Source organism: Chiloscyllium plagiosum, unplaced genomic scaffold, assembly GCF_037043375.1.
Source record: "Chiloscyllium plagiosum isolate Xiang-an unplaced genomic scaffold, Cpla_swu_hap1 HiC_scaffold_25, whole genome shotgun sequence".
Classification (NCBI taxonomy): Eukaryota; Metazoa; Chordata; class Chondrichthyes; order Orectolobiformes; family Hemiscylliidae; genus Chiloscyllium; species Chiloscyllium plagiosum.
The window spans coordinates 13,874,337-13,898,003 of record NW_028270163.1 but is presented as its reverse complement, the minus strand read 5'-3'; the positions used below and the strand labels follow the sequence as shown (position 1 = coordinate 13,898,003).

The 23,667-nt window shown below is 42.6% G+C and overlaps 1 protein-coding gene and 1 pseudogene across 12 annotated transcripts in view; both read right to left on the bottom strand.

Moving 5' to 3' along the window:
* The window catches only part of LOC122562023 (putative uncharacterized protein MYH16), a 276,206-nt gene that overhangs the window by 38,509 nt on the left and 214,030 nt on the right, over positions 1–23,667 (bottom strand). For 11 of the 12 annotated variants that reach the window (XM_088000458.1, XM_088000459.1, XM_088000460.1 and 8 more), the window contains 5 exons: positions 22,245–22,331; positions 19,891–20,136; positions 18,256–18,373; positions 11,165–11,292; positions 7,411–7,607 (listed from right to left, as the gene is read on the bottom strand). In XM_088000458.1, the coding sequence (XP_087856584.1) occupies positions 7,411–7,607; positions 11,165–11,292; positions 18,256–18,373; positions 19,891–20,136; positions 22,245–22,331 (776 nt within the window). The remainder of the gene's footprint in view (positions 1–7,410; positions 7,608–11,164; positions 11,293–18,255; positions 18,374–19,890; positions 20,137–22,244; positions 22,332–23,667) is intronic. The other variant, XM_088000463.1, reaches the window with a different exon arrangement.
* Positions 5,528–6,061, bottom strand: LOC122561938 (large ribosomal subunit protein eL33 pseudogene; annotated as a pseudogene).

Below are 23,667 nucleotides of genomic sequence, written 5' to 3'. Positions count from 1 at the left end.
CTCTGAAAAGGTCCCGAAAGCCACTTTGGGTAATTATAGATATGTGGGCAATTATAGACAGGCAACAAAAGGTGGCCTTGTGAGAGATGGCCAACATCCCCATTGGAACCCTGCTCCCATAATCTATTCAATTGTGGAGTGGGGGGTGGGGGAGGGACACAATGCCCAACAACTGCAAATGTCCCACCGAATGTTCACCCAGATTTCATAGCAAGAAGTCGGGTCTCCACTTGTTGGGCCTGTCTGCAGAGAGACTCAGAGGTAGATATATCACTGAATTTCAACAAAAGTGTTCATTGATAGACTGCAGAAGTTAAAAGGTGGACAAGACACAGGCTCAGAAGATTTTGACTCACTCAAAGCCCACTTGCACAGATTTAAAACCGAGCCCAGTGCATGATATTTAAGAACCTGGCTAAGCATCATTTTCAAAAGGACCTTGAGAAGCAAGAACCAGGCCAAGTGACGATAGAAAGCACCCAACAGATCACAAATCATTACTCAGTAGTATGTACGTTAAATATTGCTGAAAAGAGAGATGAGTTGCCAAAGCTTTTCATCTTACACTCATCAGGACAAACACAACAATGATGAGAACAATTTATACAAAAGGCGCTGACAAGTCAGCAATTTGACTGACTGATGGAGTGGTTGCAATGGTGAAAACAACAAGAAATTCAAGATAATTCCAAACAGCACAAAGTGTAGACATTCCTCTCAGTTGCAGAGACTGAATGAATGTCACCGCTAGCAAGCAGAAATGTGCCACAGGACATAAGGTTCAATCAAGGCATTCAAGAGGGAGTGGGATTATTATCTGCAAAGGAATAATGTACAGGTATAAAAGGAAATTGGCAATAGGAATGGCACCAGGAGTACTGCTCAGTTGGAAAGCCAGCGCAGACATGATGGGCCAAAGAATATCCTTCTGTGCTGTCGCCATTCTGTGATCTTATCAGTTTTCACTGACGCCAACCTTAGTGGTAACAGTAAGAAAACAAACCAAATGGACAACCAGAGGAACAAAGCACAATTTCCCCAAGAGGTGACAAACTAGTTTGTGCACTGTGAAATGCTGGTGAGTACAGCAATGAGAAAGATATCCTGGCAAAGACATGAACAGGAAATGGGCAAACAAACTGAGCCTTTTATAAACTCAGTCCTCGGATGTGAGTGTCATCAGCTTGTCCATCTTTAATGGCCTTTGAGAAGAGGTGAGCTGCTTTTGTGAAGGTGCCTCCCAGATCTTTTACCCAGCGACAGTAGAGGATCACCGATATTGCTGCAAGTCAGAACTGCATATGGCTTTAAGAGAATAAAGGATTAAGGGAGACATTCTGAATTATTGAAAATACTTAATACAACAGAGAATTTGAACTTGATAATATATTCAAGGCTGGCAGAATTTCCACAACCCAGTTTTAAATATTTTATACATTCATGCAACAAGGGCTTCACTGGTATAGCAGTAATTTTTACTCGTCGCTAATTGCCCTTGAGTAGGCAGTGCTGTGTTGCCTGTGGGATGATATTGTGGCTTTAAAGAGGTGAATTTTGTCCTAGGTTTTTTTAAAGAGAGGTTTTAAAGCAGAGATAACGAGCTGTCTACCAGAGTGACTAGAATAAACAGCTCGTAAGGTCTTGGGGTTTGCTTTTTTAAAAAGGTTGGAACAACAGAAGTAACCTGAATGGGTGTGGCCAAGTTCCTACACAACCCAAGAGTTTTAGCTTTAACTTTCAGCCGTTGTTGCTGGGTCTCAGCAGAATTGGAAGCTGCAGGAAATCTCTCCCAGCTGCTACACTCTGAGTTCTCTTGGTGTTTTCCCCCTGGGCTACTGGAGTTACACGTAAGACAGTTTTTTTTCTGAATTTGCCTTTTGCCAAAGGTACGTTTATAGGATCTTACTATACTGGAACAGTTAATTAGTAATAGTTATTGTATCTATTATTCTGTTAAGTTTTCCAACAGAGTTAAGTTATTCCAATTCCTTATTTCTTTTGTTGTATTTTAACTGTCGTGTCTGAGTAGTGCTTTGCTTTAAATCTAGTAGCTTGACCAACTGAATTGCATTTGAAATGCAACAACATACATCTACCTTGAAAAGTGGGAAAAGGTAGGGTCTGGACTACCTTCTGAATAGTTTGGGGTGTTTTGGTCTTGTCCATGACAGCTTCTCGCTTGCTGCAGTCCATTGGTGTAGGTTGATCCACAATGCCATTAGAGAGGAAGTTGCAGGATTTTGACCCAGTGACAATGATGGGACAGTGATAAACTTCCAAGTCAGGATGGTGAGTAGCTTGGAGGGTAGTGGTACTCCCATTTCTCTACTTCCCTTGTCCTTCTAGATGGTAGTAGTTGCAGTTTGGAAAGTGCTGTCAAATGCTTCTGCTTCTCTGCATCAGTGGTGGAGGGAGCGCATGTTGTAAGAAGGCGCGGACATTTGTGGACGTGGTGCCAATCACGGTTTCAAGCGTCTTGCATATTGTTGGAGCTGCACACAACTAGGCAAGTAGTGAGTAATCAATCATACTCCTGACATGTAGAGAGTGGGCAGGCTTTGGGATTCAGGAGGTGAGTTATCTGCTGCAATATTAGTCTGGTCAATGGTAACCTCCAGGTTGTTGGTAGTGGTGGAATTCAAAATGATAATACTACTGAATGTGATGGTTAGATTCTGTCTTGTTGGAAATGGTTATTGCCTGGCAGTTGGGTGGTTTGAATGTTATTTGCCAGTTGTCAGACCAAACTTGGGTATAGTCCAGATCTTGTTGCATTTGGACAGTATCTAAGGAGATCTGATTGGTACTGAACACTGTGCAGTCATGAGTGAATATTTCTACGTCTGACTTCATTGTGCACAGTAGATTTTTGATAAAACAACTGAAGGAGGCTGGGTGTACCAGATCAAGCTTAGCCTTGAAGTTGCACAAAACATTTCAATTTAGCTATTTTCAGAAGTTGGTGAACTTGTTGTAAAAATATAAAGGGAGGTAGAGTGTGTGGACAAATTTTCAGAAGAAACTAGACAGATTACAAAAGGGAAGGGGAACCGATTGTAAAGGTTTGTCCTGGCCCTGTTTGCTACTGTGCTGTACATTATTCTTCTGTTGTCTTAGGTGATATCATAGAACTTTTTTTAAAAAAAATCATTCATGTGATGTGGGGGCTGCTAGCTGACCAGCAGCTATTGCCCAATCTAGGTTGCCCCTTGAGAAGGTGGTGATGAGCTGCTGCAGTCCATGTGCTGTGGACTGACCCAGAATGTCCTTATCGCGGGAATGCCAGGATTTTAGCCCAGTGACAATTTCTCCTTTGTGAGGTGGTTATGGACTCGGGACAATCCTGTAACGTGAGGACGTAATTCAAGGAAACATCTCAGTACAGTACTGAGGTACTGCCAATGGGCCTGTTTTGCGAAAAATTTAGACCTTAGGTGAAAATAAAAGAGCCCATGGCACTCTGAAGAAAAGTCAAGAAGTATCCTCCAGTGTCTTGGCCAACATTTAGCCTTCAAACACCATTTTAAACTGTTTATGATTGTAACCATATTAGATCTTGCTGTAGGTGCTACACTACAATAGTCACTACACTTCACTCTCTTTGTCCATTAAGTACTACTGAGCATCAGCAGATTGCGAAAGGCTCTGTAGGATGGCATGATGGCTCATTGGTTAGTACAGTTGCCTCATAGCACTTGGGACCAGTGTTCGATTCCACTCTCAGGTGACTATCTGTATGGAATTTGCACATTCCCACCATGCCTGAGAGAGTTTCCTGTGGGTGTTCCAGTTTCCTGCCACAGTCCAAAGATTTGCAGGCTTGGTGGATTGGTCATGGGAAATTACCCATATAGTGTCCAGGGATGTGCAGTTTAGGTAGATCAGCCATGGGAAATGCAAGATTATGAGGATGGGTTGAGGGGCGAATTTGGGTGGTGAGGTCTTCAGAGGGTCGGTTTGGACTCGATGGGCCAAATAGCCTGTTTCCACACTGTGGAGCTTTTATGATTCTATTTTCTTTCTCATAGCTTCTGCACCCTCTTTTCCAGTACAGTTTTGTTCTTCTGGTTACATATATTGGTTACCATAGCAACTTATCCTCTAATTAATGGGATATAGTATCGACCCAGGTCATGCGCAATCTGTTTCTCACTGATCATCGTAGCCAACACGAAAATACTAACCTTACACCTAAATGAAGAAAAATTGATCTAAAGGATACATATTTTATAGTCAATTAATGATTATCCTTTTGCGGTGGATGTAGTTAAAACAAATGCATCCAAAACTATCACAGCGTGCACCATGAAATAAGAAAATAGACATACAATGCGTGTGCAAAAATATCTCTCGAGTATTTCTCCAGTATGCAGTGGAAAGCAGCCAACTTTCCTTCTGAGTATTACTTTGATCATGAAAGCCAGAACAATCTGCAAGATGTTTGATTCCAATGGCTGACAGTCAGTACAATCAATTGCTTTGATCTCGAGAGATGCCTTCGCGACACACACAATATAAATCTGAAAGACCTGACTGAGAGCAGATGGTGGAGTGGAATAATCAGCTGAGCCATAATTACATGGAAGGAAGCTCTTGCGATTAGAAATCGTACTGGCTGCAACCTCGCTGAGCACAACATTAGGAATATCCCAATTACCACTCAAAAGACCTACTATTTCAAAGCTTCTCTTAAAAGGAGGAAAGGAGTGTGTTTAATTGTTGTGTTTCTCGGATCCTGAAAGCAAAACCTTTGCATGATTTGGCAGAGGCAGTGTGCGCACTCGAATAAAGTTATCCCGTAAAACTCCAGTCCTTAAGGAATTGCTGCTTACAGGCATCTGGCATTCGTTCTTAACGATGAACCTGAAAGGATTTCATTCACTAAATTTTGGATTGGCGTCTTCTCAAATGATTCAGGACCAGGAATCTGAATTTTGGGCAAATTTTCTTTGTGGCTATGACTTTGGTTTCGTCAAGCCTCTATTTCTTCAGATTTTTTTGTGTGCCATGTTAGATCAGGAGTTAGCTTGAGAGAAGTGCAGAAGGACGTATCGAGGGATAAGATTATTAATTTTAATTTGGCGATGGGGTTGGAGAGGGAGTGAATGTGGAGATGAGAAGAACAATTTGAAGCTGTGCTAAATGGCATGGTAGCTCCCCCCTTTCTAAAAGATATGTTCACAATTTTTGGATTACGGGCATTGTGGATGTCTCTGTTTTAATTCTTTCAATGTGACCTGTAGGCTATTTCAGGAGGGCCAACAGTCAACCACATTATTATGGATTTGGAGTCATATATAGGCCACTTAGTAGGTCAATTTGTTTTAATGATGATCACAGATAGTCTCTCAGTTGCTAGCTTCATTTCAATTCAATTTAACTTAAATTCCACCAGCCGTTGTGGTAGGATTTTAAATCAATGGTCCCCACAGCATTAATCTTGACCTCTGGATTACTAGTCCAGTGACATTAGATTTTTCTAAAAAATCATTTTACGGTTTATTGTCAATTTATGCACAGCTGTGTGTTAGATCCTTGATGGGTAGAGCATCACATGGATCCTAGGCCCAATAGCTTTAGCGGTCAGGTTACTGCTGAACTTTGCAGTACCATGCTTCTGTTTACATGAGCATGGGTCACTTCACCCCAAATAACACGAGTCTTGCTTGGTTTACCACCAAGAGCCACAATGGTGTTCCTTGCTTTGTAGACAAACACATCTCTTGCCCAGGTAAAACCGAGGAGGGCAGTGTGATTTCGAAGGCCTTGTTTACAGCCTGTAAACACGGCTTTGCATCATACTCTTCCCAGCGCTGTGAGCGCGCTCAGGGCAGCTGGATCGTCAATCCTGATACCAAGATGGAGGAAGTGACATCAGAGCACCATCTCCCCATTTGTACGTGTCAGTGAATCACTCAAATAACAAGACAAATGGATTAGACTGTTTGCAATCCTGGATTTCTGACTCCATATCCTCTTTGCATCAAGAACCAAAATTCATCAAAAACTTCAAGACCCTGTCACATCTGTTTTACCGGGACTGTCTTTTCGCAAGATACATCCTTGCAGACTTTGTTCGGTTTGAGATGTGAAATGAATACTTCCAGTAAAACACGGAAAACACATGACCATTTTGTTTTAGGAGAGACCACCAAACAAGAAACAAAAGCATTGAGCTTTCTTTAAACATTTTGCTTTAAAATTTTAATTAAATGGTTAATTGAGTCCAAAGTTTAGCACAGGATATAGTTATTAGATACTAATCCAAGATGATCTCTACTATGTAAAGCAGTTAATCACATGCTAATCTCAAGCAATTAATAGTTCAGGCTATCCTCCCCAATTCTGATCTCCAATTATCATGTTTGTAATTTGATTTTACCCCAACTGCTCAGACCTCAAGGTAGTTATGCTAATGATGAACTGGAATGAAAAACATTGGTAAATTTAAAGTCTCACCCACAGTTCTTTTTCAAATTAAACATTGACCACGTCTTTCTACATAATATGGCTGTGACAAATGACAGCTCTTAAAAGCACTCTGCTTCCTTGTAAGCAACACAGCCTGTTAAGTCCAGCCAATTTTTAAACATAAGACTTCAATCGTCAAGTCATATTTAACTCAACAATTTCATGCTTCATAATAGTTAATACATTGTCTTGTCTTCTAGTAAGTTTCCAGGTTTAATTCTTTGAATTTTTGTCTTTTTCCATATACTTCTGTCTTAATCTCTAACTCTTCAACTCAAGTAACATTCTAATGTTGGGTATTGCATGCCAATTGAACTTTACTTAGATCTTCAAGCTATCTTAAATTTTGAATCAAAAGCTTCTTTGATTAAAAATGCACTTTTCTCTCAAACTTCCTAAAAGGGACTTAAATCTTAAAGAGACATTAATTCATAGTTTTAAGTTCTCTGAAGTGTTCTCGTGAGGAAATTATCAAAAGTCATGAATGTTCTTTAATGTTGAGGGGTTGTCAACTCAAGCATTTTCTCGTACTACACAGTTCTTCTACAAATTCATCAAAGCTTTCATTAGAGCAATCTTTACCCTAATTTTGGCTAACGTGTCAGTTAAGCAGCAAAAAGCTCAAAGGCCGAACTGTGGATCAAACAAATACAATGTGCTGCCGTAACTGCAGGGGTTTGTAATGTTCAGAATGAAATGTTTATTCAGAACCCTAATACCATTGTCACCCAGTTTCTAAATAACATGCACCAGATTATGAAAATTCAGCTTCAAATACTGATGTTTCTTGCTGTAGCACTTCAGGATTTATGTTAACAATTAAATGACATTTAAATTTTATTGCACAATTTTTATTACTCCAAGCCACAAGGGATTGCAAAATCCGCCTCTTGGGTTGATTTCATTTTAGGGTATCTGATAACAAACCACAGCACTCACTTAGATTCTTCAAGCTCATCAGTCCTCTGAATAGCATCAGTCTCATAGCGCGTCCGCCAGTGGGTGACCTCACTGTTTAATTTGGAGATGAGCCTCTGCAGTTCAGATTTACTCTCCTGCTCCTCTTCAACTTGTTCCTTTAGCAGCTCATTGTCATGCTTGGCACTTGAGAGGCTCAGAGCCATTGTGCTCTTCAACTGAAATGAGAAACAATGTTAAGGTCAAACATGTACACTGACAAGATGGACATTGCACTTTTACAACACGCTGGAGGTTTCATCATCATAACCTCAGGCTGCTATTGTGTAGCTTTTGAAAATAATACATACGTGTGCAATTGACGTTAGGAAGTAGTTAAACACTGCAGTCTCTGCCAACGGAACAAAAGCACTCATTTAACACCCATCCCTAATTGAAAGAAATGATTGCCAATCGTTTAAAAAAATATCAGATGCCTGTAACTCTGGGCTACGAGGCCCCAGTTTAAGACCCATCTGCTCCTGTATGTCATTACATGTTGGAGCAGGGTGTTGAAAAAATTTTTTTTTAAAAAAACCTGAATGTAAACAAAGCAATGAGAGTTCGTGATAATTTCAACGTAGGTGTTCCATGGTCTACAGTAGGAGTGGGAAACAGTGTTAGCATACTGCAGTCCCATTTTTATATGCTTTGAATCAATCTGTATAGAATGGGAGGGGGTGCTGGGGACTGGTCAGACCTGAACCCAAACCTGCTGCCTCAGAGGTGGCGATGCTGCCAGTGCACCACAAGAGCCCCATTTCTATGTCTTGTGCTCCAGTCCAATAAGGACTTCTGCCAGCAGTAGAGCACAGCCTTGCAATTGCTATTTTCTTTTAAGAATTAGTTCCATTGCTTCCACTTGGTAGGTCCAGTTTTCAATTCTTTTACTTCTGGCCTGTCAAAATGGTTCGTAAAGGGACAGAGTCTTTGCATTTACGAGAAACAGTTTTAAACTTGGACGAGGCACAGGGAAATAAAGGTCCGTCTCTCTGAAGCCTTTGTAATGAATTGTTATGAAAACTAAATGAGTCAGAACCAAGATGACATCTGGCTCCAAGTTGCTACCATAAACATTGTGTGGAAGTTGTCAGCACTGATCTTGCGCAACTGGGGCACACATTGGAGAATTTCAGAACTTCGGCTCCCTCCTTATTTTCCATCCATTGAAAGTAACAATGGAAAGCAATATAGGCAGCCTGCCTCAACTGCTCTCCGAGATATTCTGGCATTCAAAGCAGAAACATGGTATTTTAGCATTAGAAGGGACAGGAGTGATCTTGCTGGCTCTAAAGCACGTCATGGGCTTAGATTAGATTAAATTAAATTCCCTACAGTTTGCAAACAGGCCCTTCGGCCCAACAAGTCCACACTGACCCTCCAAAGAGGGCTTGTCCCCTATCTCCGATCTCCTGCCTCTATTTCTCTTCCCAGACTTAGCTGTCGCCCTCAAATGTGAGAGATATTATCATGATCCTGACCAGGGAACTGCACAGTGCCAGAAGCTTGTCTCAGTTCCCGAAATAGAACAACCCTTGATGATTTTGCTTCAGTCCTCAAATCTCATTTCTCTGGTATGACACTGCTGCGTCACTTGTCCAAGATTTACAAATAATGCTCTCTCTATCGAAGATTATGCCTCTCACACCTTCTATTGGCTAAATTTGGAGCAGAAAATTGGGCAAAGTTAGAATTGAGTTACATTCCATCCTAACCCTACTTGTCACATTGGGTGATAAAATTAGGCGCTTCTGAGCTTTTGTATTTCAAAGTCAGTTACTTGAGATACATGGCTAATGTCAGAGGGGGATTTACATTCTTAAAGCTGCTAAACCTGGCCAATAATTTTACAAACATACACATAAAGAGCAGGAGCAAGTCTCTCCACTGTTCAATAACCTTTCTGTTCTATTCATTCACAAGATATGGGTATCAGTCGGTGGGCCAGCATTTATTGCCTGTCCCTAATTGTGCACTGAGTGGCTTGCTAGGACTGTTTCAGAGAGCATTTGGAGTCAAACTCATTGCTGTGGATCTGGAATCACATGTAGGCCAGACCTAGTAAACAGGACAGATTTCCTTCCCCAAAGGACAGTTATGAATGAGGGAGATTTTTAGTGACAATTGATAGTGATTACATGGTTGCCACTAGGCTTGCTTTTTATTACAGATATTTTATTTAATTCAAACTTCACCATCTGTCCAACTGGGATTCAAATCAGAACATCAACCTGGGGCTCTGGATTACTTGGCTAGGATCAAGGCAACTGTACCACCACATCCCCTGACCAATGATGGATTGTGGTCAAAACTCCATATTTCCAATGACTCCAAGTCTCTTGGTAGTCAGGAATCTACTCAGCTTTGCATTGAATATAATTAAATGACCTGCCTCTACTGCTCTCTGCAGAACAGGGTCACAAAGGCTCTCACTCCTCAGGGAATTAAAGTCTCAACACTGCCTTTAATGGGTGACCTCTCTGATCTCTCCGTCAAGAGGAAACATCTTTATTTTCAATGCTGTGGCACAAAATCTAACTGATTGACACACTGCTCCAAGCCTCGGACAATTGTTACAGCAAACCTCCCCTCTCATTCCCAAGGCCTGGGAGCCTGTCAGAAACAGCTTCAAAGATTCAGAGGCCAGAGGATTGATGGGTTTGTATGAACTCTCTGTCCCAATGCTTTTGAGGGCTCAACTTGAAGCAAAAGGCAAAAGTTGAAAGGAAGCTTGTGGGAGGAAGAGATCCTAAGCAGGGTCAAGAGAAAACCTCTGCAAAGCTCTGAGATAACAAGCTTCTGAGAGAGAATTGCAAAAGGAATGAGGTGCAATGTTTACATGATCAGCCTCTGAGGGTCAACTGCAAAAGGTGATTCACAGCTGGTAGAATCAATGGCTATGAGCAATCTGGAGAAGAACCATATCAACAGTTAAGTTCATGCAATGAAACCCTCTCATGATCGTGTGTTTTTATTAAGTAACATAGAAAGAGAAAGATTTAACCAGAATGCAATAAAACTCAAAATGCAAAGACCATGATAGAGGAGGCTGAGCATTCAACTCAGCTCACTAGTTGTTCAACAGAAATCATAGCCTCTCCCATCATAAACACATTTTGGGTCAATGCTATAAATGAGCTTTAGGTAAACACTCTCAATTCACATCTGATAATTAGCACCTGAGCTTCAGAAACTGGATAGGAGCTCCCTGAAATGGCTAAAAGGGTCCTGAAAAATATTATGCTCCTTCTGAAAAACTGCCGTTCTAAGTTTGGCTTTAAATGGCACTCAAAGACTGATTAAGGAGTCACTCGATTCAAGGGTGACTGGGCTGCTTGATGTCTCTCAGAGCTTAAAATGGGTGATGAGTAGGTCAGGTGGGTTAGCCATGGTAAATGCACGGTTACAGGCATAGGGTAGTGGGGATGGGTCTGGTTTGGATGCTCTCCAGAGGGTCAGTGAAGACTTAATGGACCGAGTGGCTTGCTTCCACACTAATTTTATATTTTGGAATATGTGAGGCATTTTATAGAAGTAATACTTCAGGATTATGGAGGAGCAATGATTTTTAACTCCAGATGAATTCTTGCCTACTTTTGCGTGAAGCAGAATTCCAGCAAAATATCACTGTTTCTTTATTCACTAATATTTTCTCACACACACACACACACACACACAGTAGCGAAAAACCAAAAAACAGTTGAGAACTGTACATTGCAGACAATCCATAAATTACCTTCGATTCTTCATCGACCTGCTTTTTCAAGTCTTCACACTGTGATGTCAAAATGATCTTTGACCTGCTAAGTTGACCTATTTTACTCTCCGCCTCCTCCAGCTGGCGATTCAAGTCATTATTTTCAGCTAAAACAATAAATATTATCCAGAATTACCATTAAGAGAACACAAAATCTGCTAGTGAGCTTCCTTTGGCCTTGGTGGGTTTTTGCACCGAATTTCTGATTTCTAGACATCTCCTTACACCAACTACTCTCTCATTGTTAGCCCCTTTCACTCATTTCAGTAAGATTTTTAAAATTTCCTCTCAAGGTTTCCATCAAGAAATTTTGGGATCATTCAAATCCTTCAATCCATCTCCGTAATTTAAATCTCACTTGTTTCCCCATCTCTTATTTGCAGCTGCATTAAGTTGTTCACTGATCTTATGCTGGAGCCAAAAACAACTGGAGATGTACACTACACCCAAGCCCATCAAATAATGCAACATTAACCAACACCCAACATATATTCATTTGCCTGTCATTTGCTGGTTCATTTTTGGCATCGGAATTTCAAGCACTAAAACTGCTTCCCAAAGGAAAAGAAATAATAATATTGGTTTTTACTGTTCTTTAGTTCCAGGTGAATGCCAGTAGCAAATGTATATCCAAGCCAGGAATCAGCGCCAACAGAAACAAAGTACATGTTCTAAACCCGAAACCAAATCCAATCATTCTGGCCCAGAACTGAGCAAGTGGGCCCAAACAGAGATAGGGTAACTAATTCGCAACGCAACTGCAATAAATGCCAAGACCACAGGCATTGTAAGCAAAAAGTTCTTGACATGACATGAAGTGGTCAGCAGCCAGATCTATGGGAGGAGATTTTCCCTTTGTCAGGCAATGTATGGACTTGTTAAGTGCTGACTAAGCACCTATCCCACTGCCAAGAAAGCTTGCCAGGCTGTGCAACATTCAGAGAGTTAAGTAGTAACAAGCAAGTTTCTCTGTGGTCTCCAGTGTCAAACTGGCTCATCAACTGCTACCAGTCAGAGGTGGCAGCTTCTGGGTTATAAAGGCTAAATCGGGCAGAGGCTGCTCTTCAGGGGATCAGATGGTGAGGAGACAGGTCCTGCTCTCTCACTTCTTGGAGTGTGGCAGTTGCAGGGGATCAAATAAGGACTGGTGAGGTTGGGGGGGGTGGGGTGGGGTGGAGGGAGAATGGGCTGGCTGGCTTTCCTTGGTCAACTCCCTTGGACCTCCTGCCTGTGTCTGTTATTGTCCTCAGACTGGGGCACATGGAGGATCCGCAACTCCCATGTGGCAAGTAGGTGACACTACTTACCTAGTCTGGGAACTTTTCTTAACCACCATGGGAGGTCACTGAGAAGGTGGCGAGCTGAGACCCACCCATTGACCCTTGAAAGGGCCTTATTCTGGAAAGGATAGAAAGTCTCCAAAGACCTTCCTGCCCAACACTGAATTGTTGAGATGGCAAGGAGAGTAAGCATCTCTCCAGGGCCAACTCGCCCAATTAGTCCCCCTTATCATCACCTCAAGGGAGGGGAAAATTGCACCCATGGCTCCAAGGCCATCACCTCTTTGGCATCATGACAAAAAGACAGCAGATACCAATTTATCTATTTCTTTATCTTTCATTTAAGAGCACGAGAGCTACTGACATTTGTTGCCCGTTCCTAATTATCTTTGGTGGTTGTCAGTTGGCTTTAGAAATCACTGAGGTCCACATTGTACACTCACAGCGCTGTTAGGGAGTCAAAATCCTGGAATTGCCTCAGAAGTGAATGGCGAGGTGACATCTTATGCTCCAGGGCATTAAGGTAACATCATTAGGCAGGATGGGGTTGGACTTGATCTCTGCTGCCACCATGTCACCAGTGGAATGGACCCATGATTGACCATCACACTCTGAGGACTTCTATCCCTGAGGTCTTAATCCCCTTGCATCTTGTAGTTGGCACACACTGCTGTCACTGTGGTTCCCTTGTGAAGGGAGTGCAAGCTTAATGTGGTAGGTGTGGGGCCCATTGAGCTCAGTTGCTTCATTCTGGATGTTATTGAGCTTCTCGCACCTTGTTAGAGCTGCACACATGCGAGTGGAGAGTACTTCAAACACTTTTCTCATGATTTGTCGATAGTGGACAAGCTTTGGGGAGTCAGGAAGTGAACGGTTCACTGAAGAATTTTTGGCCACTTGTAGTCACAGTATTTATACAGCTGCTTTCATTAGTTTCTGGTCGATTATAAGCCACAGGATGCTGATAGTGGGGTTAATAGCACTGTATGTCAAGGGGAGATGGTTAGATTCTCTCTTATTAGGAGACTGCCATTCCTTGACATTTAAATAGTTTGAATTAGTTCCCAATTCTGCAGTCCAAGCCTGGGTGTAGGCCAGGTCTTGGTGTATAGGAAGATTACTTTAGTTTCTGAGAATTAGTGTGGCGTTCATTCATCAGTGAACATCTCCACTTCTGACTATATGACAGACAGAAGGCCTTCGATGGAGCAGCTGAAGATGGCTGGGCCGAGAGAACTAATCTGAAGAGTTTAGGCATTGGTGTCCACAATCAAAGCACCTATCCTAATCTAACCAGTGAGGGCTGTCATTTCTCTGACTGCCATTGTCTTCAATTTTGCTGAAATTCCTTCATACCATATTCTGTCAGGTGCAGTATGAATACCTTATATCTCGCCTTTAGGGGCGAGGAACTGGCCTAGTGGCATTATCATAAAACCTGTAAACCAAAAGCTTGGCTAATGTTCTAGGGAACCCCAGGTTCAAATCCCACCAGGGCAGATGGTGGAATTTGAATTAGATGAAGAAAATCTGGAATTAATAATCTACTGATGACCATGAAACCATCACTGACTGTCAGGAAAACCCATCTGGTTCATTACTGTCCCTCAGGGAAGGAAATTTGCCATCCTCACCTTGTCTGGCCTACATGCAACTCCAGACCCACAGCAATGCAGCTGCTGACTCTTAACTGCACTTAACTGCAAGCCACTCAGTTCAAGGGCAGCTAGGGAAGGGTAGTAAACATTGGCCAGCCAACAATTCCCACATCTAACAAATGAGTAAAATAAAAATAACTGTGTGGCACCAACATTCATTGAGGATGGTAGGGTAGTTCCTGATTAGAACTTAGAACAGAACAGCACAAAACAGGCCCTTCAGCCCACGATGTCATGCTGACCAATGATCCTCATGTATGCATCCTCAAATTTTTGTGACCATATGCATGTCCAGCAGTCTCTTAAGTGTCCCCAATGACCTTGCTTCGACAACTGCTGCTGGCAACGCATTCCATGCACTCACAACTCTGTGTAAAGAACCCGCCTCTGACATCCTCTCTATACTTTCCTCCAACCAGCTTAAAACTACGACCCCTCGTGTTAGCTATTTCTGCCCTGAGAAATAGTCTCTGGCTATCGACTCTATCTATGCCTCTCATTATCTTGTATACCTCAATTAGGTCCCCTCTCCTCCTCCTTTTCTCCAATGAAAAAAGTCTGAGCTCAGTCAACCTCTCTTCATAAGATAAGCCCTCCAGTCCAGGCAGAATCCTGGTAAACCTCCTCTGAGCCCTCTCCAAAGCATCCACATCTTTCTTATAATAGGGCGACCAGAACTGGACGCAGTATTCCAAGTGCGATCTAACCAAAGTATTATAGAGCTGCAACAAGATCTCACGGCTCTTAAACTCAATCCCCCTGTTAATGAAAGCCAAAACACCATATGCTTTCTTAACAACCCTGTCCACTTGGGTGGCTACTTTTAAGTGATCTATGTACCTGCACACCAAGATCCCTCTGTTCCTCCTCCACACTGCCAAGAATCCTATCCTTAATCCTGTACTCAGCTTTCAAATTCGATCTTCCAAAATGCATCACCCTGCATTTATCCAGGTTGAACTCCATCTGCCACCTCTCAGCCCATCTCTGCATCCTGTCAATGTCCCGCTGCAGCCTACAACAGCCCTCTATACTGTCAAAGAGGCCTCCAACCTTTGTGTCATCTGCAAACTTGCTGACCCATCCTTCAATCCCCTCATCCAAGTCATTGATAAAAATTACAAACAGTAGAGGCCCAAGGACAGAGCCCTGTGGAACACCACTCACCACAGACTTCCAGACAGAATATTTTCCTTCTACTACCACTCGCTGTCTTCTGTTGGCCAGCCAATTCTGTATCCAGAAAGCTAAGTTCCCCTGTATCCCATTCCTCCTGACCTTCTGAATGAGCCTACCATGGGGAACCTTATCAAATGCCTTGCTGACGTCCATATACACCACATCCACAGCTCGACCCTCATCAACTTTTCTAGGCACATCCTCAAAGAACTCGATAAGGTTTGTGAGTCTTGACCTGCCCCTCACAAAGCCGTGTTGACTGCATTTGATCAAGCCATGATCTTCCAGATGGTCATAAATCTTATCCCTCAGAATCCTTTCTAACAAATGCAGACGACAGACGGGAGACTGACTGGTCTGTAATTGCTGGGGAATTTCCTATTTCCTTTCTTGAAGAGAGGAATCACATTTGCCTCTCTCCAGTCCTCAGGTACGACTCCAGTCGGAGCGAGGATGCAAAGATCTTCGCAAGTGGCGAAGCAATTGCATTTCTCATTTCCCAAAGCAGCCGAGGACAAAGCTGGTCCGGGCCTGGTGACTTGTCAATCTTAATGTTTGACAAAATTTTCAACACATCAGCTTCCCTTATCTCTATCCATTCCAGCATGCACACCTGCTCTTCAAAGGTTTCATTCACTACAAAGTTTGTTTCTTTCGTAAAGACAGAAGCAAAAAACTCATTTAGGGCTTCTCCTAGCTCCTCAGACTCCACACACAAGTTCCCTATGCTATCCCTGATCGGCCCTACTCTTTCTTTGACCATTCTCTTATTCCTCACATAAGTGTAAAAAGCCTGTGTGTTCTCCCTAATCCATTCTGCCAAGTCTTTCTCATGTACCCTCCTGGCTCTCCTCAGACCATTTTTGAGCTCCTTCCTCACTTGTCTGTAATCCTGTAGAGCTGAGCTTGACCCTCGCTTCCTCCACCTTATGTAAGCTACCTTCTTCCTTTTGACGAGAAGCTCCACCGCTCTCGTCATCCAAGGTTCCTTTATCTTACCTCTTCTTGCCTGTCTCAGAGGGGCATATTTATTCATTTAGATTCATAAGTGCAGTGGGTCCTATAGCATTTACAAGTTTGTTTTCAGTGGTTTTTTTCTTCAAGACTCAATAAACAGATCAGAGTCTGTCTATGAATCCCACACATACCCAGCCAAAAGTGAGGAATTCAACAAATAGTGTTCGTTTTGGAAGACTTTGTAAATTGTGGTCAATTCATTTGATCCAAGGTTGTTTATAAAAACGTCATATTTTAAAATGAGGTTATTCACAGAACATTTATGTTCAATTTTTTTTCCACTTCATTGATAAAGGTGTACCAAGTTCTCACTCTTCGATTAACCAGGAGATACCTTTCATTGGAAAGAAACTGAAAAACAAAACTCACTGCATTCTATTGAACTATCTGGTTGCCTGGGTTCAGACAATAGTTTATTTTAGTGTTTATTTAAATTATTCTTCTTCTTTTAAATCAGAAACTTGAACCATAAGTCAGAGGAATTTTAAGCACATTTTGGTCACAGCGCCCTGACTGCCCAAGTGGTGACTTCACACCAAAAGCATTAACAGGGTTTTAATCAAGTAATTGTTAACCTGCATCTGGCTTTGACATGTATCATCTTTTGCCAAAGGTCAGTGCTCCACGGAATTCACAGAAATGGTCACTGCACAAACCGAGACCATTCAGCTTGCTGTGTCCACGCTGGCTCTCAAATGAAGCAATTTACCTCTTCCCTCTCTCCCACCTTCTCCTCGTAGCCTTGCGTTTTCTTCTTTATCAGATGATAATTGAATTCTTGAAAACCTCCACTGAACCTTTTTCCAGCACACTCTCTAGTAGTATATTTCAGATCGCAAACACTTACATGAACAAAGTTTCAACTCGTTTCTTTACTTCTTTTGCCAATTGTATTAAATCTGGCTTTGACATGTTTGGAGCACCTTTCTCTACTCTTCAAACCCCCTTCTGAATACCTGTATCAAACGTCCCCTCTAAGGAAAGCAGTCTCAACTTCTCCAATCTTGTGAGAGAACTGAAATTCCTCAATCCTGGAACTGGACTTGTCAATCTCTTTTGCACCATTTGCAATGCCTTTGCACCTTTGACAAATAAACTTGAAAGGGTTCAGAAAATACTTACAAGGATGTTGCTGAGGCTGGAAGGTCTGAGCTATAGAGAGAAGCTGAATAGGCTGGAGCTATTTTCTCTGCAGCATTGGAGGCTGAGGGGTGACCTTATAGAAGTTTACAAAATCATGAGGGGTGCGGTTAGGGTGAATAGCCAAGGTATTTTTTCCCCCAGAGTAGGGGGGTCCAAAACTAGATGGCATAGATTTAAAGGTGAGGGAGGGAAAGATACAAACGGTACCTAAGAGGCAACATTTTCATCCAAAGGGTGGTCTGTGTACAGAATGAGCTGCCAGAGGAAGTGGTGGAGGCTGGTACAATTACAATATTTAAAAGCATCTGGATGAGTATATGTACAGGAGGGGTTTGAAGGGATATGGGCCAGATGCTGGCAAATGGGACTAGATAAATTGAGATATTTGGACAAGTTGGAACGAAGGGGCTTTTTCTATGCTGTACGTCTCTATGACTCTATACACAATACTGTAGTGAGATTCAGGGGCACAGTGATCTCCTGCAATTGGATAGATTGCCTGAATAGATTGGCGATCTATTTTCCAGTACTTCTTCTCAAATTAACTTGGGGATTTCACACATTTCTCATTGGAGGATATCACATGCTAGCAGGCTAGGTGAAGTGTATATAAATTGTGCCAAATGGGGTATCAAAATTGTGTAGGCTGGCAGAAGAGCTTAGAGAGTCTTAACATGACTGCTACTATTTATACGTTAGCACAATATAATGCAGCAAAAGGATAGGCTGATAACTTGTTCTTTTAACACAGATCAAACAGCACGAGCTCGGAAATCTTTTCCTTATTCCATACCTGCCAACCTTGTCTTGTTAAGGTTCTGCTCAGTGAGTGAGCGCTGCAACTCTTCATTCTTGGAGGTGGCTTCTGACAGCAAGTCTTCCAGCTTGCGGATCTGGGCATCACTGCAAACCTGGCCACAGAGAATACACAAGGCCTCAGGGACTAGCTAGAATTAACATGCAGCAGCTTTAGGTGGTTGATCCCAGCCTGCAATATGTAACACATGACAGCAACAAAGGTAAAGTGAAGCTACCTCAACTACTTCCGGTGAATTTGTCACTGAGCTGAGGAATATGAAAGCAGAGAGGAAAAGCATTCTTAAACCAAGGGAGTGGTGGGTTGATGTTTAATGGGGCCTTTAATGCTAATAGCTGGGCTGCTGTCACAAGGAGCAAGGCAAGCCTTCTAAACAGCCTGCCTTGGTATCTGATCACTATTGTCATTTACATTGCATGCCTGCTTTGTAGGAAAAGCAAAAATACTAGGCGCAACCACGTGTGGTAGCTGTGCATTTAAGGAAGGTGGCTAAGTGCACATATTTTCCCAAGCACACGCCTATCTGTGTTAATGCTGCAATCGATTAGGAAGGAACAATTTTCACTGCTTTATAACAGACAACGATCTTTGGAGTTTGATTCCTCAATAATGGCTTGATTACCAGTTCAACTCTACTTTTAAGATGCTGCTGTTATACTCTTGCAGTCATTTGTCATTCTGTATAAATTAACAAGGCTGCATTTCACTTCCCAACAAATCTCCACATCAATGGAGATAATTGGACAGCTTTCCCATAATTACATCTTGAGCCCAGCTGCTGATAGGATTGTGATTGATTTTATGCGTACAACTTATCTGCAATTATCCTCCACTCACTGCTGGAGAAAAAAGCCTGCTTTTATCAATAGACTCTTGCTGTAGCTTACAGAGGCTCTCTTTAATTGAATCCTGCTGTAATTTCCAAAAGCACTAGTAAAATAATCAATTTGCTGGGGGATAAAGGCAAATATACTGCGGATGCTGGAAATCCGAAACAAAGTGCTGGAGAAACTCTGCAGGTCTGGCAGTGAACTGTCCATATTGTTAACAGTAACTGTTGGCTGTAGAGATTCTTTTCAAGTTGGCAGAGTGATTCTGCAAATTCTACCGTTTCCAATCCTTAAAGTGCAGAAGCAGGTCATTTGGTCCATCGAGTCCACTCCAACCCACTGAAGAGCATCCTACCCAGACCCACCTCCATACCCTATCTCTGTAACCCTGCATTCCTCATGGCTAATCCAAAAATTTATATATTCCAGAGCACTGTGAGCAATTTACCATGGCTAATCCACTTAATCTCTATTTCCTTGAACAGCGGGGGAAAAACCAGACCACCAAGAGGAAACCCACGTAGATATGGAGAGAATGTCTGTATAGAGTTTGCACAATCACCCAAGGCTGGAATGAACCTGGGTCCCTGGCGCTGAGAGGCAGCAGTGCTAACCACTGAGCCACTGTGCCTCCCTGGACAGTGGACAACACAGTGGTGGAAAAAAAGTATTTTGGAGCAAGCAGTGTTGATGAAATAAAGTGGGTATGATGAAGAAGAAATGTAGATTGTATATTTAAAGTTATAGAGTTCAACCAATTTTTAATGAGCTACTGCAATACCTTGGCCTTTTGGAGACTGTCGATGGTGAGGCTCATGTTATCTAATTCCAGTTTCATGCTTTGTTTCTCCTTCTCTGTTTTCAATCGTATCCTTTGCAGGTTCTCATACTGCTCGGTTATCTCCACCACTGTGTCCCCGTGTTTCTTGCGGAGGGCTGCGGCTGTGGTTTCCGACTGCAGGGTTGCCTCCTCCAGTTCACGCCTCAGTCGCAGGAGCTCGGACTCCCTCTTTTTATTCATCTCAATCTCCACGAGAAAGACCAAAACAAAGACTTTAAAATGTGAGGGATCCCAGCTTCCCCTTAAACTCCACAGTTCCAAACATCCACCATTCTTTGTGCGTACAAGCAATTCTTAAAATCTCTCCTGAACAGCCTGGCCCTAATGCTCCGACTATGCCTCAGAGTTCTAGAATCCCCAACTAGTGGAAATAGTTTATCTGTTGTGACCTTTTGTCATCTCCTGCTTACATGACCCTTGGATAAATGAGCTCAGAAGTATGAGAGTTTTGTGTAAGGGTGACAAGGCATCAAGGAGTGTGGAAGACTGGTAGGAAACGTAGAAAAGGAGACTCATCTAAACACTGACTGCAAATCTCAAGATCAATCATCGTGAAGAGAAGGCCCTGAGTTCGGAACTTGGATGGCCATGTATAGTGATACCTAGGGGTTAGTCAAACAGTTAGTTAATCTTGTGCTCAGTCAGAAAGTCCCAAATGGCCTCCTCCTTCCATGATCGCAACTTCCCTTCCCACGTGGTTGACGATTCTATCCAGTGCATCTCCTCCACTTCATGCACCACCATTCTTGAACCCCACTCCTCCAAACGCAACAAGGACAGAACCCACCTGGTTCTCACCTTCCACCCCACCAACCTCCTCCTCCGCCACCTCCAATTGGACCCCACCAGAGAGAGATATATTTTCCTCCCCACCCCATTAGCGTTCCGAAAAGACCATTCCCTCTGCGACTCCCTCGTCTGGTCCACACTACCCACTAGCCCACAACCCACTCCTGACACTTTTCCTTGCCACCGCAGGAAGTGTAAAACCTGTGCCCACACCACTCCCCTCACCTCACCTCCATCCAAGGCCCCAAGGGATCCTTCCACATTTATCAAGAAATTCACCTGTATCTCTACCAATGTCATCTACCGCATCCGTTGCACCCAGTGTGGTCTCCTCTACATCGGGGGAGACAGGATGCCTTCTTGTGGATCATTTCAGAGAACATCTCTGGGACACCCGCACCCACAAACACCACTGCCCCATGGCTGAACACTTCAACTCCCCCCCTCACTGCGGCAAGGACGTGCAGGTCCTGGGCCGCCTCCACCGCCAAACCGTTAGCACCCGATGCCTGGAGGAGGAACGCCTTATATTCGGCCTTGGGACCCTGCAACCATACAGGATAAATGTGGATTTCAACAGCTTCCTCATTTCCCCTCCCCCCCACATTATCCCAGTCCCAGGCCTCCAAAATGGCACCATCCTCCAGACCCGTCCATCACTCCCCCCTCTGACCTGTCACCTTCTCCCTCACCTTTATCCATCTATTGCTTTCCCAACTACCTCCCCCCAAACCCCAACCCTCTCCCATTTATTTCTCAGTCTTGACCCACAAGTCTCATTCCTGATGAAGGGCTTATACCCAAAATGCCGATTCTCCTGCTCCTTGGATGCTGCTTGACCTGCTGTGCTTTTCCAGCACCACACTTTCGACTCTGATCTCCAGCATCTGCAGTCTTCACTTTCTCCTAGTTGATTTTAATCACCAATCAATCAAAAGAATGGAAGGAATTTTGTTTCACTCAAATTGAACTTGCTGATGGGCAAAATATTCACCAGATATTCTCCATTCCCAATCCAAAGTGAGAATGGCAGAGACCATCGTCAGTTGTTTCCTTGCACTCAACACTCTTCGGAAGATTCCCTTCCTTTGACTCGAAGAAATTATTCCAACTTCCGAGAACAGGAAGTATATGCAAACATGATTATAATGAGAGAGTAGATTGCAAAGAGATTTTTTTTAATAGACATTTTCTGCTAATGAGGAACCAGTACAATGGAGACCTTGGTTATTAAAAGAGCAATATGTTTGCCCAGTGACTTAGTATATAGCACAAAGATGTCTAAATGTCACCACTTCTTAAAAGATTGTGCATCTGTTTACAAAGAAACTCTGATTTACAACACAAATCTTCATCAAGTAGTTTATGATGTCTCTAGTAATCATCCCCTCACAGAGTGTCAGGGAAAGGGCCATATAAATACATCTGAGTCCACTCTGTTAAATAAAAATGAGAATTTAAAAACTGTAATGGCCAGCCAATGGAAAGTAATGTTGAATTACTACCTGGGATGCAGTTGCTCCACCTGCTTCCTCCAATTTATCAGTCAGATCTTCTAGCTCCCTGGAAAGATCAGCTCGTTGCTTCTCTACCTGTGAACATAGGAAGCACATTCTATAGAAACATAGAAACAGGTGCTTTAGGATATGAAGCCCATCAGACCCACTCCACCATTCGATACCATCATTTCTGATCTGGGCTCCTCACTGCCCATTCCTGAGAGAGTAAACATCTGCCTATCCCAAACTTTACTGCATGTAAGAATATAAAGTCCGCAATACCCTGGACGAGCGAATCACAGCCTTTGAGTGAAGTAACTTTCTTTCAACTCCGTCAGAAACGGTCAGCTCCTTATTTGGAGATTGTGTGCCCATATTGTGAATTCTCTATCAAACTCTCCAGAATCTTGGACACTTCAACAAGGCCACCTGCCTTTCTTCTAAACTTCAGAGGATATGGGCCCAATTCATTCAGTCTCTCATCATGAGACAACTTCTCAACGCAAGGATCAATGTAATGACTCTTCACCTTCAGTGCTGTTGTATCCTTTCTTAAATAAAGAGACCCCACACACTCACAATATCCCAAGTGGAAATTTTAGTTTTAAAACTATGTTCAACTCAATCAGGATTCATGGATAAGGGCTTTTACGGACACTCACAAAGAGACGTTTCACAATATTCAAGTTGAAAAATCTAAGTTAATAGGCTCATCCCTGGACACCAAGGATGAAAGGATTTAACACAAGCAGACTTAGAATTGATAATGTGTCAATGGACAACTTAGATTTAATGTTGTTTCAGTTATAGGAAACAAGGTTGTGCATGGGTTTGAGGCCGACAGATGATATAATAATTGAAGATAACTTCAAATTACAGCAAAGCTATAGGATGTAGAAAATTCAAATCTGGACTGGTTATATTCTTGCTCTTCTAGGAAAAGCTGGTGAAGAATTCACCGACATATCATCTGTTATGTACCAACAGTTTCTAATCTTAAACTCTAGTTACTTTATTTCATTGGCATTAATAAAACTATTGCAGCACAACCTGCCAGTTAATTCATGGAATGTAGGTATCACTGGCTTTATTGCCCATTTCTAATTGCCCAGAGGGCAGTTAAGAATCATAATAAGACACAATAAACAAGGTCAAACTTCCCGTGACAGCTCCTGCTGAGCATAATCCATTTGTGGGTTTCTGGAATTTGTCCAAATGTCCATGCTGAGATTGCACAGCAATATGTATCGAAAGTGACATGTAGGCCAGATCAGGTAAGGAGGTCTGTTTCCTTCCCCAAAGGCTGTGTGTAATCAAGATGGGTTTTTCAACAATTGGCAGTGTGGTTATCATTAGATTCTTAACTCCAGACTTATGAATTCAAATTCCACTACTGGCATGGCAGGATTTGAACGCACATCTCCAGAAC